The 24367-nt window shown below is 41.3% G+C and overlaps 1 protein-coding gene across 4 annotated transcripts in view; it reads right to left on the reverse strand.

The window, feature by feature from the left end:
- Positions 1–9214: 9214 nt before the first annotated feature.
- Positions 9215–24367, reverse strand: part of bcorl1 (BCL6 corepressor-like 1) — a 28750-nt gene continuing 13597 nt past the window's right edge. For all 4 annotated transcript variants that reach the window (XM_031303347.2, XM_031303345.2, XM_031303344.2 and 1 more), the window contains exons 3-12: positions 21684–24290; positions 21277–21409; positions 19423–19887; positions 17268–17455; positions 16761–17027; positions 16480–16646; positions 15666–15811; positions 14231–14308; positions 12040–12211; positions 9215–11114 (exon numbers count right to left, since the gene is read on the reverse strand). In XM_031303347.2, the coding sequence (XP_031159207.1) occupies positions 10763–11114; positions 12040–12211; positions 14231–14308; positions 15666–15811; positions 16480–16646; positions 16761–17027; positions 17268–17455; positions 19423–19887; positions 21277–21409; positions 21684–24290 (4575 nt within the window). In that variant the 3' untranslated portion in view covers positions 9215–10762. The remainder of the gene's footprint in view (positions 11115–12039; positions 12212–14230; positions 14309–15665; positions 15812–16479; positions 16647–16760; positions 17028–17267; positions 17456–19422; positions 19888–21276; positions 21410–21683; positions 24291–24367) is intronic.

Below are 24367 nucleotides of genomic sequence, written 5' to 3' on the forward strand. Positions count from 1 at the left end.
AATAATAAACTGTTAACCATTATTAATGCTTACATTGATTATTCAGTGTAATATAATACGTACTTCTAAGTAGCCTACAGCCGTGGTTGGATTATGAGAAAATGGGTCCCTGGACACAGAGGTGCAAAAGGCCCCCCACCACTCCTACATAGGAGCAAGACACCTAGACTGAAAGACACAAAAAACGTTTTGTATCTCTTTGTGCTTGTTCAATGTCATTGCAGTAATTTGTCTCTCTGAACACTCAAAAAGGAGCCATTCTGCATGACAAGAACTTTTGATACTTTAAGTAAATGTTGCATATAATAGGCCTACTTCCACCACTGATGTTCTCAACAGCCAGAATTTTTTTTCGATTAGCTACTATTCCTACATTATTGTTTTGACATTTGAACAAGCCCTCTCTATTAAACTCTGATTAGGGCACACAAGAGTACAACTTAAAATCAGTGACTGGTCTGTCCGGTCTTTCAACTGCTGATTACCCTCAACTCTTTTGTCTTGTCAGCATGGAGGAACAGACATGAAGCCTGGAACACCATGTTCTCTTTTAGGTGGAGGCCTTTCTACTGAACCCCTGCTACAACACAGAGGCACACCCCCACTTCCTGCTTTTTCCTCGACTTTATGATAACACCTGGGCCAGACTGATAGCTTTGCATTCTCTAGTTTTGGGAAAATAATCACTCTGTGTGTTGTTTGGGTTACAAAGGGCTTCCTTGCTGGTGAAAGTTAGTCCTCTGGAATGGGAGGAGAAAATACTGAATTCACTCAGAGCACAATGAGGCCTGTTTTGTTTTTTTCACAGAAGAAAACCCATCTACCCACGGTGTTACACTTGCAAACCCCGCAGAACTTGCCACTCTGCCATCGCTGGTGAACACTACACCAGGATCTGCATGTGTGGGCTCCGTGCAGAACATTTAAGGGAGGGATGAATGAGGTTATGCAAGAGGCAAGTGGGTGTGGAGTCCAGCTGGAGCAGCTCACAGCCTGATAGTGTCTCTGAGAGCGAACAATCCCCTCAGCCTTGTGTGCTGCTCACACACACTAATGTGCTGCTAATATAGGTCAATGCAGCCTTCTGTCATGACATGCACACATGTACACACACACATATAGATTCAAGATGGGGTTTTAAGATGCTCTGTATGTTTTTCTTTGTATGTATATTTTTCCAAAGATGAGATCTCTGTAAGCATTTTGCAGTTGTGGTAGAAGCACTAAGAGCTTTAGTTACATGACAATGAGTAAAACAAATAGCAAGAAACACTTTCTGATCAGCAAAATGTACTTAAAACATCAAAAGTAACTTTTACTTTATACATTAGACAGAAATGCCCCCATTCAGAGTGTTATATTTAATATATAAGTAAAACCTTTATGTAACTATAGCTGTCAGATCAATGTAGTGGAATAAAAAGTATGATATTTACCCCTAAACTGTAGCGAAGTAGAAGTATAAAGTAGAAAATGTATACACTACTTTCCACCACTATATGTCTATACAGCAATGGCACTCTGCTCCTCAGGTCTTCAATTTACTGTAATTATCAGGTAGGTGATAACCATCAGGGCCATCCTTGCAGCTGAAGTCCTCTGGTCTCAGTGACACGGTCAGCCGGTACAACAGACAGAGAAAGACATGAGGTCTCTGCAGGTCAGTGTTTGTGTCCATCTCTGGCCGGTTGTTGCATTTAATCAAATCTGCAAGACAATGGCATGGCTGTGTGTGTGAGTGTGTTCACTAACAATAACGCCCTCTGTTGTCAGTGGAGCTATTGGAAACCACTACAATTCACAGAAAACACAGGGATCAGATTTCCAACATCAGTGTTTGTTTGCAGCTAAAGCTTTGTCTTTTAACGAGAGGGTTTTGAGGTTATCGAGTACTTTTATCATTGATTTTCTTCACTGGTAGGAACCCGACATGACGTCAAGTATGATGTGAGACAAAGAACAGACAAGTGGTCTTGTGTTGTTGTGTTGTTGTTTTTTTAAGATTAGTGTTTGGGCATTTTTAGGCCTTTAATTGACAGGATAGCTGAAGACGTGAAAGGGGAGAGAGAGGGGGGAATGACATGCAGCAAAGAGCCGCAGGTCGGAGTCGAACCCCAGGCCCGCTGCGTCGAGGAGTAAACCTCATAGACTGTATATATAATGGACCAACAGATCCCGTTGCTCTGGACGGAGACCAGTGAAAGATATTAGAAGCACTTTTCCAGTGAGCGCTGAGCGTGAGACATCTCACTTCTGTTCCATCTTTGTTGGGAGTCGCACGTGCGCAGTAGCTAGGTAAGGACTACTAGCTAGTCAGAAGCAGAGTATGTGGGCGTGCCATGCTAGCAGCTAGGCGAACATTATAACGTGTACAAAGTGACGCACGTTCGTCATGGAAGTAAAGGCTGGATTACAATAGAGCTGTTTGGAGCAGTTTGGGAACAGTGTTTTCTGTTGGAGATGGTAAGTCCCTTTGGGGTGGACTTTGGGCTTTTTCACTTTGTAAACCTATAACGTGCACAAAAAGATATATAACACAATTAAGGAAAGGGAAAAAGAAAAAAAAATGAAAAATATGAGCACTTTAAACTGAAATTTCACTTCTGCTTTTAGCAAATAGACGTTTCAACTGACACTTCAAACGAGACTGTCCTCCCACGAAAAAACACCCCCATAAGTTGTTTGTTTAAGCAAGAATTACGACTCGTGTTTTTTTATAGTGGCAACGCGCTCTAGTGGCCACCCAAAATTAATACAGGAGAAAAGCAGGAATTAAGTTGACGAAGTAAAATAGTGCCAAATTATAGTGTGTTCCATTTACCTCGGAACTTGGAAACCGGAGCTGGGAATGTCACACCCAAGTTGATCCTGTCCCATTAAGTCAGGTTCTCATTGTGGGGTTTGCTCTATCCAGATTAGCCATTGTTAGAAATGCCATTTTTTGTACATATAAACAGTGTAACAACATGTCCACAGATAGAAGTTGGACAGTACTTTGTGTAAGACTGATTCAACACAAATAAGACAGAAGTGCTATTAAACTGTATATTAGGCCTACTACAGCTTTCACTACTGTTGATGCACAGAGCAGCCATGTGGGATTTCGAGGTTGGCTTGCTCGGGGTACTGTGAAGTTGTCTGACTTGAAATCCGACTTCAGGGGGTGTGTTTCCGACTTTGAACTCGGAAATTCCAACTTCCGAGTACAAATGGAACGCAGCATTAGTATTGAGGGTTGTATTTCCTCCCATCCTAGGGGCGCTAATTTCTGAAAACACTCCTGTGGGTCGTATTACGCTGGGTTTCCATAGGCAGCGTTTTTCAACTGCAACTCTGCTGTCTTGGTCACAAGCCGCGGATTCCAAGCGGAATTGTATCACCACAACGTACGTACATGTTTTGCAGACAATTAGTTGTTGGTGTTGGTATAGGTTTTCTATTTAAACTAACTAACTACAAAACTATTCTGTAAGTTTTCTTAAAAATGTTTACTAAGGTAATAAATCAAGTGAGAAGTAGGGTCATTTTCTCAAAGACTTCTAAACAAGCCGACTTCTTTTTGGAGCCAGTGCAGTCGCCCCCTGCTGGAAATTAGATAGAATGCAGGTTTAAGGCACTTCCGCATTGATTGCACTTTTCAGACACACAAACTCAGTCCATTACTTTTTACAGAGTTTCAACTGACAATCCAACTCCTGTAAGAGCTAAAACTGCAACTCCCATACAATATTTGTTATGCAACTAATGACTCAAGTGCTTTCATGTCAACTGATATTACAGTTGCTTTCATCTTGTACACTTGACAGCTGACCGTTTTCTTTCAGCTCTGACACTTCAACTGACTTCCCTCAGCTTTAGTGCTTCAACTGCAATTTATTTCACATGCAAATAATTATATTTACATATCTAAATCTTTTCATGATATCTGCACCTGCAGTTTTCAGCGTAGACCTCCTCTTGTTTATTTAACCTTCATGTGGCTGTAAATACAAAGTCCAAATAATTCAAATCAGATTTCATTACTGTGTCTGGGCAATGGGTTTCTTAGAGATGTTGGATAAATACCAAAACTAACTCAGATGTCTGAACAAGGTCAACCTTCTTGCCACATAGTGAGGGCCGATGCATGACAGTGTTATTTTCTCCGCCTGGGTTATATTTAGAGCTGAGGGGTTGAAACCATCGAGCCAGAGCAACGGACGGTCACTAGATATCTTGGTATTAATATGAACAAAGAACATTTAACATCCTTTCAAAGCAGTGCTGCAGCTTGTATGATCTAGCAATGTGTTTTAATGCCATAGACAGACATTTTACAGACTCCTGCAGACGTTCCTGGCTGTGGAGAGAGAGAACACATTCATCTAAAACCTGCTGATCATAACAAAAGAGCTCTGTGTAGTCTCACGGGATGAAAGCTAGTTTGATCTGTCTCAGGCACTAAAACATTCCCCAAACGTCCAAAGGACAATTCAGACAGATTACAACATGTATTCTTGCATGTTTAAGATTCTGGTCAGCAAACTGTTTTCAATGGGGACTGAGAGAAAAGGGAAGTATCTAGGCTGAGCCTTAGATGCAAGCTAAGTGAGCAGGACTTCCCTCTTGTCTGTTTTTCAAAGAGGAACGTTACATAACCAACAGATGTCCTCAATGAACCCGAGGTGTTAAGAGGAATTAATTTTGACAACAAATAATGTACAAACGGGCACAAAATAATCATTAACATATGTTGCTTGGACTGGATAAAAAAGTTTAGTTTTATTGAAAGATTTGGTAATAATAGAAATAGAGTATGGTTTATTTGTACATATTAGAATAGTTTAAGTTAAATAAAATATAAAGACCAGCCATCCCCCTCGCTTGCACGCACACTTCATTTGTATTTCATTCATGTATTTATATAATGTGCTGTTGTACAAAACGTTTCTATCTCTCATAAGCCCTTTGTGTGTCTATGTAAGGCTGGCTCATGGGCTGGCTCCCTTCCTCTTTCCATGTCAGTCTGTCAGTAGGTCTTGTGCAGACGTGCCCTCGTTTTCATCCAATCAGATGCTATTGCCCCACAACAGGTGGCCAATGAGCGGTGAGGTATGGCAGGGGCTTGGCGAAGAGGGCTGCCCGAGAGCTCATCTCTCTATGTATGATGTAATGAGGCTTGATTTACAGGAGAGTGAAGACTTTTCAATGCTCCTAAAACTCACAGACACATGATCACTTCGCTTGGAATAGCAAACTTGATAATGGATAATGTTTAACACGAAGAAATCTACAAAAACTGAACTTTAAAACCTGAGTGCCAAACTCCAAAGCATTTTATGTTGTTTTTTGTATTTTAGAATGCATTCTTCATATGCAATTATAAGTAGGCTAGGTTATGAAACTACTTTAATCAGATATAAAATAGTCTCAAATTTGCAGCAGCCACATGCAATCACAGCTGGGAGATAAAGCCTTGTCGCAGCAGTGACTGAACTCTTGTAACCTCATGGGGACTGCACAGGTTACACTGTGGGTAGGACCATCTGTACCATGGGGCCCTGCGAGGGGATACAACTGGAATGTCACGTCCCAGCACAATAAAACATCTCTGCGTTTCACAGAGGTCCATATGCTCCAGGGAAAAAAATTAATTACAGTAGCCTATCTTATAGTGGCTCAGATATTGGTGGTATCATTAGGAGAAATATGCTTCTTCTGAGCTTATTTTTGATTTACAGTTGTATCCAGGTTTTAAGATGGAATATTTTAAAGTGGCACTTTTACAAGCAATGTTTTATTCATAGCTTCAAAATGGAAGGTAAATACAAAACGGATTTAAAAAAGCGTCTTTTAAAAAAATCTCTTTTAAGTAATTTTTAAGCATTCATTCTGTTTTTCTTTGTGCCATTCTAGTAAATAAACAATACCATTAAACAGATGTATGTTATTTTATTATAATGGGGTTATATGGTATTTTTGTGTGTTAAGTCACTGAGGGCAGACTCTCCCCAACATGAACAGCTGCCCTGCGGGCTAGACAGAAGTCCTAACATGTCTTACATGATGCCACCTCCTGGTATTTGGCTCTGTGACTTCACTTCACGAGGCTCCATTGTGTTTCGAATAGCAACAGTTACAAGCTGCAGTTAAAATAGTTTGTAGAAACTAAAAAGTTGTCTTTGTATTTTTGGATGCTCTTTTGATCCTCAAAACCAGCTTCTAACACACACTTTGGCTGGCATTAAAGGATCAGTGTGTAGGATTTAATGGCATCTAGCGGTGATGTTGCAGATTGTAACCAACTAAGTACCCCTTCCCTCTCCCTTTCCAAGCATGTAGGATAACATACGGTGGCCTTCAAGTAACGATAAAACGTGAAAGGCCTTCTCTGGAGCCAGTGTTTGTTTGTTTGTCCATTCTAGGCTACTGTAGAAACATGGCAGTGCAACACTGCGGACTCTGTGGAAGAAGACCCGCTCCCTATGTAGATATGAGGGGATCATTCTAAGCTAACAAAAACGCAACAATTCTTAGTTTCAGGTGATTATACACTATTGAAAACATAATTGTGAATATTATATTCCCTTTCCGATCCCCCTAAATCCTAGACACTCGTCCTTTACATTGCTCTCATGTCAAGTCAATTTGATCATAGCCCAATATCAGAAATCAGCCTCAGGGGACTTTACAATCTGTACAGCATACAGCCTTGTCTTTTTCGACCCTCACTTTGGATAAGGACAAACAAACCCCTTTAATGGGGGTAAAATGGAAGAAACCTCAGGAAGAGACAGATGGCAATATATGTTGTGTGTACAGAATAGACCAACATAATACAATTACAATACACACAATGAAATAGGATTTCTGCATCAGCCATGGATAAAAAAAAGACCTGATTTTAGCTGTGATCAAAAGACACGGTTGAATCGCACGTATCACCAATATTCTTAACTGTCGAATGGGATACATCAGCTGGGATACATTGGGATATCAGCTGTCTAGAGTTACTGTTACTTAAACAAACTGGTGTCTATGTCGAGCAGGGCCAATGACCAGCATCTCAGATTTATCTGTGTTTAGGAACAAAAAATTACTTGACATCTAGTTCTAGTTTCACAGCAGACAAGCAGGCCTGTAATTTAGTCATTTGGGACTTATCATCCGCCTTAATAGGCACGTACAGCTGAGTATCATTAGCGTAGCAGTGGAAATTGATTCCATGACTGCATATAATAAGAGAGAAGAGAGGGAGCCGGGAACAGAACCCTGAGGTACTCCATATTTTACATGAGAAAATATTGTGTTCTTTCAGATAGTAGGTAAGATTGTAACCATAAGTGAGCTCAGAAGGGCTTGATGCTGAGTTATCTATGTATTATCTTTTCAGATAAAACAATAATATGACCTAAGGTGAAATAGTATAGTGACAGTAAAGTTACTAGTACCTCATGTATTTAATCTCATTGAGATCGGATAGTTAGCGAAACAGGCTGCTCCTTTCAGTTTTAATATTAACTGGGTCACAGTCTGTGGTTCCCTTTAGTGGATAAAGTCAGACACTGTATGTCTGAGTTATCAGAAAGCATAAGTCACTTAAACATTTCCAGTCCTGAGACAATTTATTCTTGACCTTTGACAAAACAATCTCAACAAAAATATCCACAAACTTCTCCCTTGTTCTAGAGATTTGTCTTTATCAGTAGATTGAGTTTGCACAGTGTACTTGGAAATGCAGACTCTAAGCTCCTCTAGAACTTCTCATCCACATTAGCTTAAAGTCAGTCTATAAATACTCAATCCTGCTGGAGCAGCAGCACAACTATAGAAAGGTTATAAAGCCAGCTAACTGACGCAGCAATGTCAGTTACACAGCAATATTTATGTAAGACTTTAGCCACCACACGCTGCTGGTAATCACAGACCAAGTAAGGCTGTAGCAGCAAAACCACTTTGTTTGTTGACGTGAGCAAGAGTGTTTATTGTTTATGAATTAAACTTTTCAGTTACAAGAGGAAGGCTGTGTTATTCTTTCAAAAGTTACATATTCTAACTTCAGACTGTGGAATTAGCAGAGAACTAAACAATCTCAACAAGTCAGTCTGCTGGGGAATTATTGGAATTGTTGGGTCTTTGTACATTATAGTGTGGTCTAGACCTACTCTATCTGTAAAGTGTCTTGAGATCATTCTTATGATTTGATACTATAAATAAAATGGAATTGAATTGAATTGCTGAAGATATGTGAGATGGTTGAAAGCTCCAGAACAGTGGACCTTAAATTGAGTTCAGTCAGGACCACTTTGTCAAAATAGATTCATTCATCTGCAATTTGTATTTGGCGGTATGGCTCTGTCCTGGGGCCTACCCGCTCATGAGGCAGGGACAGCACACCTCCCTGCCCTTCCATGTGCATGTATGGAAAGCCTTAAGCGGGGAGAGCAGCAGTGCAGGATCCCCATAGGGTACAGAACAGAGCAGCATCAATGACAGAGACACAACATTGATTAAGTCAGACAACATCAATTTAAAAGGAGGAGCTGGGGTGGAGGTGGGTTGCAAGCGCTAGCAGAGATGCAGCAAGGTAGGCTGGGAAAAGCAGTTTAAATAGAGCATGCGATTTGGAAATCCAATCAAAAGATGAAATCAGCTGATCCATCAGCTGGTGTGCTGGCTTAGGAACTGTCAGCAATGAGCTAAAATAATAGCCAAGCTTGACTCCGTGACCTGTCAGAACTTACGCTATGCTTCATATTTGTTGAGTCCACATTCCAATCCTGCTTTTTATCTGCGGGAAGGTTAATTATTACGCCCACCAAAAAAACTAAACAAACTCTGCTGGACAAAACAGAAGATATGACAAAAAGTAGAAACTGCCCACTGTTCCCTGCTCCGTCAGTAGTTTTTAAATGTTTGTATATGTAATGTGATGTTTGTGTCTGAAAAATAATTGATTGATCAAAATGTTACAGTAAATAAAAAACATTGTTGGAGCTGAGAACAGTATGCTGATTCTACTTGTTCTAGCCTTTTTTCAAGGCTAATTATTATACAATGCACTTGTTTTAACACAATTTTATATATTCAACAGCTTGACAGTACTAACATGGGGAGAGATGTGTAATAGGTAGGTACATTACTACTACCATTACTACTGTAAAGCTTAATTAGGTTTGAAGGAGGGTTACATGGTTTACAATTGTAAAGGTTACAATAATTTCATGGTTCTTTGTATGATTTCTCTTTATTCAGTAAAATGTCTAAGGCAGAAGGGATTATTTGAAATACACCTGAGGGAGAGTTCCGCCCTGAATATTCAATTCAGCTATCATTATAATAATCCAACTGACAAAACAAAGAGATAACTATGATTTACAATCATGCTTTATTCTTGTTGATTTCTTATAAAAGAATCAAATAAAAGGCTCTTCACACACTGCTCAGTCTCAGTCAAGCTGTATCCCGTTTTCTTTAACTAAACTATACTTTTCTTTACACCTTAAGTCTCTTCATCTTAAATATCTTTTATTAGTTTGTGACTTCAAACCAAAACATCATTGATTGTCAACACAAAATCTGTCTTAGCACCAGTACAATACAACTGTACTTTAGCTTCTCTTTTTTGAAATACTGTTCTTGAATGAGGGAGGAAAATCTCAGAATAAAGGGATCCTAATAAGTACATTTCAAAATTAAGCACCAACCATACAAAGCAATTTTTTTTCATAGATAGGCTTGTCAGATACACAAGAGGTCAAATATATTAATGACTATTAAATTAAGCACAACAAACAGTGTAAATAAAACACTGCAACACAAAGCACTCTGGGATCTGGGAACACCATATCGGACGTGGCTGCAGTTAAGAGGGCGTTTCGGCTCCTCAGACACAGGAGCCGCCTCTGGACTCCAGAGATGGTACCACTTTTCCTCTGAGAGAGATCCAAAGGATTATGTATCAGTTTAGGAGGAGTGCAACCTGGGGAGTGGAGAACACTACTATCTGTCCAGCTCTGTAAACAAACTCTCAATCTCAAGGTCCAAAAAGACATTATTTCATACTGCGTGCAGGGACGTAGACCGCTCCGTGCTGCCCGCGCTTACTTTGTGAAATGTTGAAGAAAAATAAACATTGTAAGCCCGAGGAGGATAAAGTGAAAAATGAAACAGTGGAGAAAAATGGAAATGAAGCTCTCATTATATTTGATGATTATGTGCCGTGGTCTCTTCTCTGCAGGTCTCCAGGTCTCCCAGGTTGACAGAGGAACCATCTGGGCCAGTGGCCTCCCTGACTTAAGTGTCTTAGCTTTACGCAACAGTTCACCAAGATAAAAGTCTTGGATTATCTCCCGAAAAAAATATCGCTTTCCCTTGGGAACAAACTCAAACAAAAAGTCCTAAACAACATAATTCTTTAGCCACAAGAATACATTTATATAAACAAATGTTTTAACCCTGATGGCAAGATATACATATACACTACCATGTACATACATAATTAATACAAAAGGTTTGCTCAACAGTTCTCATGTATTCAAATATACCTATTGATAGGAACCTGAAAGCTGAACCGACCACTCCCATGTGCAGGTCCTTGTGATCACTTAATCCCTTCTGTCTGAGGTCAAAGGTTTTAGGTGGAGTGTCATTTCTGTCGCTGGAGTTAAAACCCATGACCCTCGTTTCATCGGACGGAGAGGTTGCCTTTGAGCTGCTGCTTGCAGGGAAGGACTTGGGTTGACAACAGTTTGCACGGTGGAGGAGTGCGGTGAAAGAGAGGCTATCGGCTGCGAGGCTTCCCTGTGTTTGTCAGTGTCTCCTCCTCCTCCTCCTCCTCCTCCTCCTCCTCCTCATCCTCTTGCAGGATGTGAATGGAGGAGCCCAGTAGTCTCTGCAGCTCTGGGACACATCGCACCAGATCCACGAGTCCCTCTTCCTTCTCTTCTTCCTCCTTATTTTTGCCTTTGTAAGGTGAAGCCAAAGCAGAGCTCACCTGGCTGATCGATACCTGCCTCCAGAGCTCAGCACGGGACAGACTCACCACCTCCAAGTGTGGGTAACGCGCCCGGAAGATCCGCGCTGACATCTTCAGACGCTTCAGGACGTCTGTCAGAAGAAACCAGTTGCAAAAGCTGCAAGAGATAAATATGTCTGATATTAGCCAACGGTTAGAGTAAGAAAAAGAAAAACAGAAAACCTCTTGCCATTTTAGGTTTATATATTAGGTATCCTCAAATAAAAAAAAAAGATTCCCCGTAGCAACTTCATCCAGTTCAGTGAGCACAATGTCTGCCATTTTGTTTTCACACAAAGTTATAGTTGTGAGGTAAAACACTTCAAATCAACTCGCCTTGCTGATGAGATCAAGCTCTGAAATCAGTTTGAGAGTGAACTGCAGGCAGGTCATATCAGCTGTTGCACGTTTGTCTCAGCCTCGATTTGGAGACTCCAAACTAAAATCCTTCTACACAAACTGGGGGCATTGTGGATGAAGCAAACGTGTGCAAATTCGTCGTTTTGACCTTTTATCTCCTGTTTGGGTGTATGGGTTGTTACCAAGCAGCGAGGGTCTAACAAAGACACAACATTAGGAATTGTCCAGCATTTTTGGCGCTTTACCCACACTGGCGACTAAACGTCATGATATAAACGTCATGATAAACGCCAGGACATAGACGTCTTGACATAAATGATCTAATGTTCTTCGTCCCATACTTTTTTGTACTTTTACAATGTACACGAGTGTGTGTACAAACAAACTGCGACAGTGAAGATGTTGATAGATCATTAGGGGACATGGTGTAAATATCAACAGAATATTTCTGTTTGTATGTCTGTGAAATACTGGAGGCAGATAAAACACACCATGAGTCACAGCCATCACTACCTGCTGTCATCAGAGCTTATTTGTTGCTTATTTATTCCCATAAACATTAAGAGCACAGTGAAACGGCATTCAAACTGAGATGACACATGCTAAATTTAGTAGCGCGTTGCAGGCGGTACAGAATCAATGAATATAATCTGAATGAATGAATTATATGTGTGTGAACTCACCCCTGGGTTAATGACACTTGAACATGATAGCAGGGTAAGAGAGGCTCGGAGGAGAACTCAAACAGAAGGCAATCTTTGTCCGAGTCCGGCTCAGTCCTTCCCGTTGCATCCTCCTCCAGCTCCTGGTTCTGCTCCGACAGCAGGAAGTCCCAGCATGGCTCCTGGTCCGTCTCTGTGAAGAAAAGTCCACCGAGGTGAGATGAAGAGGAGCAGACACACTGGATGTTTGGGCGCCGACACTGAGCTGCTTTGATACACGGGGTTTGGGCCCCCTCTAGTGGACAGTCTATTCACAACACCCATAACACGTCTATGACTGACTGCTGGTGACGCTGTGATCAGTTAAAGGAACACAAACTCAATGATGTCAGTCGCAGCTTGAAGTTAATTAAACCCTATACAGAGACACAAGGATACGAAAATTATGTTTACAAGACACATATTTTGAAGGCTTATTTACTGATGGACTGTGTTTTTTTCATTTAAGTGTAAGCAGAGTGTAATTCAATGTATTTACTAATATAAAAAGTTTGATATAAAGTAGTGCTGTCAAACGATTAAAAAATTTAATCGCGATTAATCGCATTAATGTCATAGTTAACTCGCAATTAATCGCACATTTTTATCTATTCTAAATGTCCCTAGATTTCTTTTTATCCAATTATTTTTTTCTCATTTTAATACTCTTATCAACATGGAAAAGTGGATCAGCTTGCTTTGTGCTTTTGTCGCCTGGCTTTGACGAGGGGGCGGAGAATTCGCATCAATTGTGTGCTTGGCCACCAGGTGGTATTTCAGACTGGACGTGCTGCGATGATAGCTCAGTTCACAACGACAAAACACACAGATCACTTTGGTCTTGTTTATGGAACCATTTGGCAACTTTTTAAAAGTAACCTTTCCATTCAGAATCTTATTGGCATCCATTTTGGTGTCTCGTGCTCGCCATCCACTCAAAACGTAACGTTAGCCTACTACTCTTTGGCCAGCTCACAAGCCCAAACAAGTGTGTGCGGCGTGCTAACGTTACTAATTGTTGCAACAGCATGTGAAAAAAACTACAAAGTTTGCTATGCCAAAAAGAACGTTAATCTCGCGATTTTCTCTCGGGTTTGCATTAACGCCGTTAATAACGCGTTTAACTGACAGCACTAATATAAAGAAACAGATACTTTGACAAATTAAAGATTCATGTTTTCTGTGATGGGATTATCTTCAAGTTTGCGAGGCTTTTTCTCAATCTGTACAAGAGTGAATGGCACAATGGCTCCTAAAGCCAGATAAATTATCCTCCATATCGCCCATCACTGAGAAGTCATCACCAGAAATAACATAAAGGAGAGAGATTCAATTATTAAGAAACCATACATATCTAACAGAAATGTATATAACATTAACAAACATTATAATAATAAAGACTATCATCGGGGAGGAAAGAATTGGCCTAATTGGACATGCAGACCGTACTATGGATGAAACGTGCGTCATCATGCTCCTTGGAGAAATGTATATTTTCAACACCAAAATTGAGAATAATTTACAAGTAGAATGATTTAAACCTGTCGTAGAACATCATTTTACAGTGGAAACATAATTTGCACAAACCAATGACAAGTATAAGATACTGTATATACACTTTATCACCACTAGCAGAGTGGTGATAAAGTTGAATGTACTTTGGTGGAAACTTGGTCTTTTTTTGTTCATTATAACTAAAGCGTTACATTTTAACAATTTTAATGATTTAGGTTTAGCTTTAGAATAGGTATAGGAGGAAAATAACTTCATAAAAGATATGTGTCCTTGATGGGGGGTTACATTACCAACATACTTTTGTCTCTACAGTTTATCCAGAAAGCTGCAGTACACTTTCTCTTTAGTCTTCCTTAGTTCTTCCATGCATCTCTAATCCTGTTTATCCTCCACTGGATAACTGGCTCCCTGTGGCTGTTTACAACACCACAGTGATGCTGGTACACAAGGCTAACACCCCTCCACGTCCCAGTGGCCAAGCCTGAGCCCGGCCTACAAACTACAATCATTTCCCTCTGGCAACCTGCTCATCGCTGCAACAAGCCTCAAATCGTCTTCCTCCCGACTGGTGAAGGAACAGGAATATTTAATTGATCAGTGGGCTGATGGATTGACAGACAGAAAAAACAGATCCAGACACCATTTCAAGGTTTCTTACCAAACAGGGAGCTACTGTAGAAATCCCAGGGAAAACTGAGATCCTGTTCTTTGCGGCCTTCCAGGTCTGTGAAATATTCTAGGGAAATAAAAAATAAAAAACAGTGTGTTATATGTTGACCGGTTTATATGTCATCACTGCTTGAGCTGCATTATGTGTAAATCTATGAAAATATGAAGACAGGGCTTCACATCAATGCTTGTCCACTTGTCAGGACTAAGCAAAACATAGAATGGAATAACTGGAATGGTTGTCTGAACAAAATAATAGACATAGATACAAAAATCAGTACTAAGTATCAGCAAATTAACTTAAGTTGTAGTTTGTGTTGTGATATGGTCCAGTTTGTGTCCGTCTATGGCATCAGAGCTGTAAGAGTTTGTGGCTGCATTAGCCACTGAGCCTTCACCTTTCTATTTACCTGAAACGCACGAGGTGCACACTCCACTACACACTGATACAGCATCCAAGTCGATAGTGAGAGAAACATGTTTTCTCACTTTACAAGGAAATATCCTTAAAACTGGTCAACACCATCAACAGTGATGTGAAAATTCAAACAAAAGCTAAAGACATGCGACAAGCAAAAAGTTTCCCAGGAAGCCAGATGTGTAATAAATCACTTTGTCGGGCTCAGTTATGGAACAAGATTGATCATAGGGAAGCAAATTTAAAACAAACATTTTCCTTAATCAATCATTGGCCTTCTTAATGATAAATAATTGAGAAATCATTGGAAGCTTTTACCACACAAAATGCATGTTTTTCTTCAATGAAAGCTTTATTTCAACTGACATGGGCTGTTTTTGCACCACAGTGATCTCCTGACAAAACTTAAGTCCTACGGACTGTTATTATTCAGGTCATCTGCTCTCTTAGCTGTAACCTTTTACTGATAAAACTTAGCAGATCATTTTTTAAAAGGGATAAGGGCACCGTCACACGTGTAAATACAAGCAGGGGACCATTGCCTGCCGAGGCAATATCCGTGCAGAATGTGGGCAGTGCAGGATGTGACGCGCACAGAAATCTGTTTTCTGGTTTGTAGTCAGTTTGAGTCGTGGTTGTTGGATTTTGTGATGATAAAATGTATACTGAAGAGCAGAGAACGATAGCCAGGCAGAATCTCTCTTGTGGGGCAGTTTGTATTTTTTTTTGTGGCCAATATCATAATACCAGCAGGTTAGACACAGCAACAATTAATGTCTCCTCCATCTTGGCTCACTAAGAAAACTATAGCCAATGACAGCCAAGTGGGGTCAACCACACAATTAGCTTTATTATAGCCCTCGTGTTGATTATTATGTCTCAAGTGTTTGTTGATGATGGGAAAAATTAATTTAGTCTGAGGTAAAACAGCATTCTAACACTTTATCCATTTATCCAAAACTAGTTCTGCTGATGGAGACGGAGGCTGATGAAAAGGGTGAACTACCTGTGAGGAAGGTCTTCATGTTCGGACTATGTGCCAGTTTGACTGGAGTGTGTCCAGAGTAGGTGGCCAGAGTCGGGTCTGCACCGTGGTTCAGGAGCAACCAGACTATAGGAAGGTTATCACTCGCTACAGCATCATGAAGAGGCCTAAAGAAAGAACAAACAAAACACAAATGCCTATCAGGGATTGTACACCTTTAGAACACACCTTAATCTGTCAGCAAACATGTTGTATATGGAGAATCAGATGTGTTGGACAGTAAAACAAATATTTCCTGCCATTAATTACAACTTGTGGAACTGCTATTTAGAGACAAACTCCTTTGACTGGAAAAGCAAATATGCTTCGACAGGCGACAGGAAGTATAACAACCTGTCAGTGAGTATGTCATTATGTTCATTACTGCTCCCAACACCTGTAGAGGGTGTACATTTTCAGGAGTGAATGTAACAACGAGACGATTTTTGAGTATTACTGACATTTTTAACCACAAAATATGCATTACTCCATAAAAAAAACCTTGGTAACAAATGCAATATATATGTCCACTATATGAATATGACTCATACCCAACCACTCGACATTTTAGCAAGCTCAACGAAGACTGAGATTAACAGATGGCTCTAAAGTGTGAACCTTTAAACTAAGATTATTTTGTTACACATGCTGTTTGCGAAGGTCAAGAAATAACCTCCATGCTCTAATTTGTCAAACATTATAATACTTACTTATACTACTAATATAAGATATTGTAATTTCCATAGATTCAACTAATTAGAACCACAACATTTAATCATGCAGCATGAAGCCTCACCGTGTCCCATCCTGGGCGCTACAGTTGACGTCAGCACTGTGTTTCAGCAGCATCTGGACAATCTGAGTCCAGCCTCGAGAGGACGCCTCATGGAGAGCTGTGTAACCAGCATTATCGCGCCGATTCACCTCCCTGACGTCCTTTTCAAGACAGTACTGAACTACATCCTGCAGAACAGAAGTAGCACATAAACTGTGTCACATTATGACTCAAAGAGGTACACTGTTAGCTGGAGTTAAATTCATGTTAGCAATATTACAAGTGAACAGGTGAATTTTTACCTGATAGCCCAAGCGTGCAGCACGTTGCAGCAAAGTCTCCCCGGCATTTTTATTGACAATCAGCCGCCGAACCTCCGGAGGAACAACCCTTTTCGGTGGAGGGTCTGAGCCGTTGCATCTCCCTGATGAGCCTTTCTTATTGGATGGAGATGACGGCAAACTTTTTGGAGTGGGTGGGGGGGACTCTGGTCTTTTTACATCAGCACCATCATCATCCAGGGCAAGTGAGGCAGCACGCTTGCCCAAGCTGCTGCGTTTGGTCTTAATCTAAAATACAAATTTATTGATTAGAGCAGTGTGTGAAATGGAATCTCTAGTAATGCATTGCCAAGTTTAGGCAATGGGTTCCAATGCAGTATAAAACTATACCAGCAACATAGTATTTATCTAGCCACAGGGGGGCACTGTAAGCTAATATATTAATGCCACACTGAATTTTATTCCCATCAACCCTGTGTGGTTTGAAATGTACTGTAATCCAACAAGCAGCCTCAGCAAGCGTCTTACCTTTTGCTCCTCGTTGTCACTCAAGTGCTTGCTTTTGAACTTCCTCTTCCCTGAAGGCTTGTCATTGAACTCTGGAGATACCTCGCTCTCCTGGTAGCGGACCGACCCCGAGCGAGTGAACGAGGGTCTCCGTGGAGGAGGCTCTGGACTGCAGGCGGTGGGACTCGGACACTGATCCGCCTGTGGATCTGTAACGATGAATGTAATTGGAGGTTATGCAGAGTGGTACCACAGAGATGAACACAGCGAAAAACCCGCAAACAATCTTAATATTTCAACATCACTGATCTAATCTTTGATGTATCGATGCAGTTACGGAGCAGCTTCATGCTTTTGCTCATCTGCCAAGCCGAACATAGAGCATGGCATATTTTAGGTGCTGTTTTGTGCCGACATCAGACAGCATGATACTTCCTTAACCAATGGCCCTTGGCTTAGCTAAGTCTATGAGCTACTCTGCTCTGCTTTTTGCAATCTTGTGTTCAGGTTTGACAAATTTCTGTGTACCTTATGTACCTTATGATGAGCGTCTTATACACATCAACAGGTGCCTGACGTGGACATGAAACACACAGTCACCACCTCAAGAATATAAACTGCAAATTGCATATATGTGCTGTCTTCAGAATCTTTGGTTTGTGTTGACAGTCTATACTACAATATTTTGTATTTGTCTGTTGTATATGCTTTATATTTGAATCTGTCTTATACTGTTCTATAAATGCTTTTCCTATGTACCTTTTACGAAGATGTACATCCTCATAAAATGAATTTGCCCATGTCTATTTAATAAGTTTTAACTATAGAAGCCCCAGGCTAAGCTTTCTTATAGTCAATTCTGAATCATTTGTCTTTAATTTCTAAACAGATGTTTTTATGAACACACTCAGGGCATCTGATCTCACCACCTTTGCTGTTCAGAAGCTAATTAGTATATTTAGGTAAAATAGCAAGGGTAAAAATATAACCATGTATTTTATTTTATATTCACACATTCCTAACAGTTAATATACACCCGTCAAACTTGATAGTAATTGGTCATTTAGTTATTTCCAATTTGTTAAAACCCACTGAAATCAGACATCAGGTGGACTGAATCAATTAAATCATGAAATGATGCCGCTGCTGTTCTGGACAGACATTTCTAAAGAGAAAATGTAGGAAAAAAATCATTGTCACAGACTGAATGAGGTCTGAAACCTATGTATTTTCAGTCCAGATTCATGTATCAGATTTTTTTTTTTTAAAGAATGAATTATCCCTTGTCGTCTATGAAACATCAGAAATGATGACAAATGCCCATCACAAGCCAGCATGGCCAAAGGTTTTGTCATTTAGTCTGGTCAGAAACCAAAAGGAGAAGGATTCATGTATAATGGTATTAAAACAAAACGGCTTATTTGTGTGACTGTAGCAACTTATGTTTGGTGAGAGCCAAAACAATGATTTGATTATTAAAAGCCGCAACTAACAATAATGTCCATTATCATTGAATCTGGTGATTATTTTCACAAATAATCGATTAATGGTTTAAAATGTCCTTAATCATTTCTAGGGGTCCACGTTGTCTTATTTTGTCTGAACAACCAAAGATATTCAGTCTAAAATAATATAAAAAAGAGAAAAGCATTGTTGCTTAACAAATTGCTTAAACGATTAATCAACTAGCAAAATAGATTCTGATTAAATTACTGTCAATTAACTATCAATTGTGGCCGGGTTGCTCAGTGGGTAGAGCAGGCGCACATACTGAGAGGCTTATGCCTCGACGCAGAGGTCCAGGGTTCGAGTCCGACCTGTGACAATTTCCTGCATGTCATCCCCCCCCTCTCCCCTTTCTCACCTAAGCTGTCCTATCAATTAAAGGTGGAAAAGCCCAAAAAAAAAAAAAATGTAATATCAATTAATCGTTGCAGCCCTAATCAAATCTTCCGTCAATTAGCTACTCAATCAACTTTCTATTTCATCGCCTGGGTTGTATAAAAATACAGTAATAAAAGAAGCTGCTGCTACACTCAAAATATCAAATATCCATACTATAACATTATAAATTGTTTTTACCACATCTGTAACTAACAGCTGCACTTTTGATTAAAACTTGGGCAGGAAACAGTTAATTGAAAACTTAACTGATCTCGGGAGAGAAACTGCGTACCTGCTGGGACTCCGCGGTTCTGTCTCAGGGAGTGAGATTCTTCAAGGTGCTCTCCATCTTCCAGCTTGTCTTTCTCAGTGATGTATTCCCCAGTCTGATACTTTTTGCTACGACATCGCCGGCGTTTCTTGGGAGCAGGCATGTCACCCCCTGCACTGGCTGTCTTGCCCTTGCCCTGAATCACTCGCTCAGGCAGGGGGTTTGAGCGAGGCCTCCCTCTCGGACGGCGAACGGGTTGGGTGGGAGTCACGGGGGGTGACGGGGAAACTGGGGGAGGAGGCATTTGTGGGGGTGGAGGGGAAGGTGTTGCAAAGCCCCAGAGGTCGAGTCGAGCCTCATCAGCTCGCCGTCGTCCTCTCCTGAGCCGTGGGAAGGAGCTCCCTGTAGCTTCGGCCTCCTTACTGGATAGAGCAGAGCGACTGAGAGACACTGGAGTCTCTACACTCTGAGCACTGCTGCCGCTGTCTGTAACCGATTTAAATCACATTTGATTGTTATACGGACACAAGCTTCTATGCGTATGACTGAGACATGAAAAAACGCCATCCAGACAATATGTGTGACATTTTCTGTAAATAAAATGCTTCATGTCTGACACAACTGAAAGCATCATTACATTTTAGAGCCCGACCAATACTGGATTTTTGGGGCCGATGCAGATATTAGGGAGTAAAAAATTCAAATATCGATTTATTAGCCGATATTCTTGTTTATATCTCACAAATGTTTTGCAATGATCCCTGAAATGTGGTTATCAAACACTTGTGACAGAGATATGTAATGGAGGCAGGATATTTTACAGTTTATAATAAACCTTATTGTTCAAAATGACATATGTGCACTGAAACAGTAAACTTTACTCACTGGAAAAGAAAACATTAGCAGAAACATTAACTCATGGTTCGCTGCTGCCGAGCCTGCGCCTCTGCTATACGTTCAGGGGAAACTTTCAACGTATCCGGTGGAAAACCAGACTTTTAAAATTTGGTAAATGCAATGGCTGGAATTGGTTGGTTTGGAGGTCGTACCAAACTGCCGGTCCTGGACAAAAGTTTGGTGTGAATATATCGTCCTATTTATGTTATCGCGTATAGACAGAATGGGCTAAAATCCTCACACATTAGCTTCCACTCGACAAACAAGGTATGAAAGTAGATACGTGGTCAGCTAGCTAGCTAATGTAGCAAACGAGTATGATGAGCATAAGTAACACGACGGTTGTCACAGGAGAGTAAAGTATGGGGACGTTGTTTATTTACTTTCCAGCATTGCATCTTACCAACTAGGTAACAGCGTAGTGTGAAGTCAACACTACCACCAACAGACTCAAACTACCACTGCACTGTCATCTGCTGAGCTGCAGAATGAATGGGATGAGATGCTCAGTAGTCTGGACTGAGTAGTTTGTTAGGTTTGCTGTTTTATGTTCCAACGTGCAAATGTTACTTTTTGTTAGTGTTTGTAATGTGTCTGTTCGGAACATGGTGGCTTATATTGGTAATTGTCATTTTTGTGCTGGTTTATAGTTTTAACCAATACTGAGGTGGCCGTTACATTTCTTGACACCAGCTGTATTCTGCTACAGTGACTTAAAGTTCCCTGTGTTGAGTAGCATTTATATATGACATCGCTGCTTATACCCATTCTGAGCTGCTTGCCACAGTATAACAGTATTATTATACTGCTGCTGGACACAAGCATCTTTTTCTGAATTATATTCTGTAAAAAAAATAAGTTTTCACCTCGGCGCATATCGGACAACATATGTGCCAATGGCAATATCGGCAGATATAACGCTGTGAGAACTTTTTAGCGCTGTAAATGTCACAGGATTATAAGAAACAAAGACATCACCTGATTTGTTGCGGGTTAGTTGCTCAACCTTGTTGGGACTGATCTTGTCCCTCGGAGTCGGCTCTGTACTCTGTGGAGAAAGTTTCACCGCTGATAGACTCTGCTCCAGCACAGGTGCACATTGTTTCTTTTGCTGAAATACACAGGGGACAGAGGGAGCATGTTGTGGATGTTATTGATCACAAAGCTTTCATGGTAACGGAGAGCATGTAACAGACTCACAATGAGCCCTTGGAAGTTAAATCATTAGTCATAGATTCATATTATGAAAGGGAGCTCTGAATCGCCAATTTGATTGTTAAAAGTTTGATGAGATTGAGGTGATTGCTAACTAAGATATTTCCTTAAGATACAACCAAAGGGAGATCATCATATTTTAGACATTAAAAAGGACAAACGTAATTTACCTTCTTTTGACAAGACACTTTGGTTGGAGTATTTTCTGTGTCCTTATTTTTCTTTCCTGCAGCCTTCTTTGATGAGTCCAGTGGCGACTTCTCCTTTGCTGCCTTCTTAGGACTGGTTTTCTTTTGTTTGATGCCAGCAGCTTTTGCTTTGGTTGGCGACTGCTCTTTGGTTCCATTTGTTTTCGTCTCAAACTTGTCACCTCCCGCCACACACTGGCCTGTAAGAATAGACGCAACCATGCCTTCCAATTTTTCACTCGGAGGACCGTCTGACGCCCCACTTTCTTTCTTCAACATCTCCCCCTCTAACACCTGGGCTAGTTTGCTCTCCATCCTGTTCCCATTTGTTGATGCATTGCTCCCAAAGAGAGGAGACTGGCCGGCGGGCTTTGAGGAGCCTTGCTTTGCTTGTAGTCCCATGTGTTCTCCCTTGCTGGTGTTTAACTCAGTATTATTCTCTACAGGCTCAGTGGCGTTCACCTTCTCGTGCCTCTTCATATCTTGAGTTGAATCCCCTTGAGATGGCACACCGGCCCATTTTTCCACAGACCAGTATGATGGGTATTCAAAAGCACAAGTCTGTTTGCATTGGGTGTCTTGGCTCCCAGAGAGTGGATTCAGAACATCAGCTTTTCTTGACGCAACAGGTGAGGCTTGAGTATTACCATTGCCTGTCTGTGCTGTTGTTTCGAGAGCTTGCTGCTTTACGATGGACGCGAGGTTAGACAGGGGAGACTTTATTCTCTCCCACTTATCATCCTCCGGTTTGGACGGGCTCTGCTGGGCACTCTGAAACTTAGATCCTTCTGTAGCTGTGATGCCCTTCATCTTTGGAGATCCTTGTGTGATTTTTCTCTGAACAGACGAGGCTTGGTGCGGAAGAAGAGGTGGCTGCTGCCAAGCTGGATTAACAACAGTGATAGAGTATGGCACTGCTGTTTTGCCAGCTCCAGATTTCTGATGAGTCTGAGCACTGGCAGAGCTTGACAGGGCGGTCGTTAGGGCTCCTTTAGAGGGACAGTTCTTAGTTATGGCTGTGCTGGTGTTTTTAACATGCTTGACGCTGTGAGCATGTTGGTTGCCCTTCACCAGACAGGATGGCTTCTTTCCTCCTGAGGCCAGATGCTCTCCTTGGTCAATTATAGATATAAACTCCTGCTTTGCAAAACTCTGAAATTCATCTGCAAAAGACCCTTGTCCATCTTTGCCCCGTAGAGTAGAAGCCAGTATGGGGCTAGCCACACCTACATAAGTTCCAGGGATGTTTTTTATGGAGTCTTGTGAAGATCCCTTACTCCAGGTTGGTTTGGGCTCTGGGTGATTCTGAGGCCTATTTATTTGCTTTTGATGGGATCCATTTCTGTGGGTGTTGGGTAAGTTAGGGTATTGCACAGCTGAGCTATACGTTGTAGAATGAGTCCTCTTTGAGTTCAGAAAATCTCTCTGATTTGACTCATTATTATGAGGCTCAATCATCAGAACAGGAGGGTCACTTATGCATTTTGGACGTTTTGATTTAGCAGATAAATCAAGAGGTACATCTCTTGGTTCAACTGAACAAGCTGTATAGTCCTCTGAAGCAGAGGGAGGTGTCATTTTAAGAGAGCCCATGGTTGTTTTGTCTATGCTGTTGCCTTTCTCCACATGGTTCAGCAGTCTGCTCTGAGAGGTGATGCTGGCCAATGCAGAGCCACAGCAAATGGCAGCAGTGGGAGACAGCGTGTAGCGGGTGGGTGCTGCAGGAGTTAATGACGGGTGCTGCAATGGTAGGGCAATAGCTGGTGAGGCTACCACTGAGGCTAAAGATGTATGCTCTCCCACAGATTTGGCATTCTTATTAGATGAATGGTTAGATTTAAGTTTTGATGATGATGCGCCGGCTTTTTTCTCTGCCGCTGGAGTTCGGCCTACCGAGAACGGATAGGGATAGGTCCGCATGAGAGGTGTCCCTCCAACACCTGAGCTTTGAGGCTGAATTTCTTTGTGAAACTGACTGGCTGTGGCATCTCTCAATGCTGCAATCTGACCTAATGCTGGTGGAAGAGTGATTTTACAAAGTGGAGAGGAAAAATTAGTGGAAGGAAGGAAGGAAACAGGCTGGACTGGTTTAAACATGGTGGAGCACTGAAACCCAGGTGAAACACTTTGCACAGATTGTGTTTGCGGGTGCGATTTCTTACTGGATGTCACATTGCTGTGACAGGAGTTGAGTGAGTCCTCCCGGCTGACTTTTACGCCACTTGACCACTGAGGAGTGGGGAAGGCCACAACACCATCAGCCTTGAGTTTAGGGGCCTCTGCCCTTTTGTCTGCTCTCTTCTCTGAGCCAGTGAGGGCTGAGCTGGACGTTGGTGCATTGTTGGGCTGTTGAGGTGCAGAAGGCTCAGGGCTGTGGTTATAATTGCTATTGTCCAGGCAGGCTTTTGCTGTCTTACAGTCTGTTGTTGGAGTGGTCTTGTTTTGCTGACTGAGGGTAACATCTCCTCTAAACTCAGGGGGTAGCGTCTGGGGGGGATTTCCCACCATACTAGCAGACACTTTATTTGGAGCACTGATCTCTCTGCTCACCGTGCCTCCATCCCCTACATTCATTAGTGTAGGATCCACCTGAGTAATAATAGAAGATCATGATGCCAGCGTTAATTAGATAACAGAAAATAATGATCTAATCTAGTAATCTAACT

This window comes from Sander lucioperca, chromosome 1, assembly GCF_008315115.2.
Source record: "Sander lucioperca isolate FBNREF2018 chromosome 1, SLUC_FBN_1.2, whole genome shotgun sequence".
Classification (NCBI taxonomy): Eukaryota; Metazoa; Chordata; class Actinopteri; order Perciformes; family Percidae; genus Sander; species Sander lucioperca.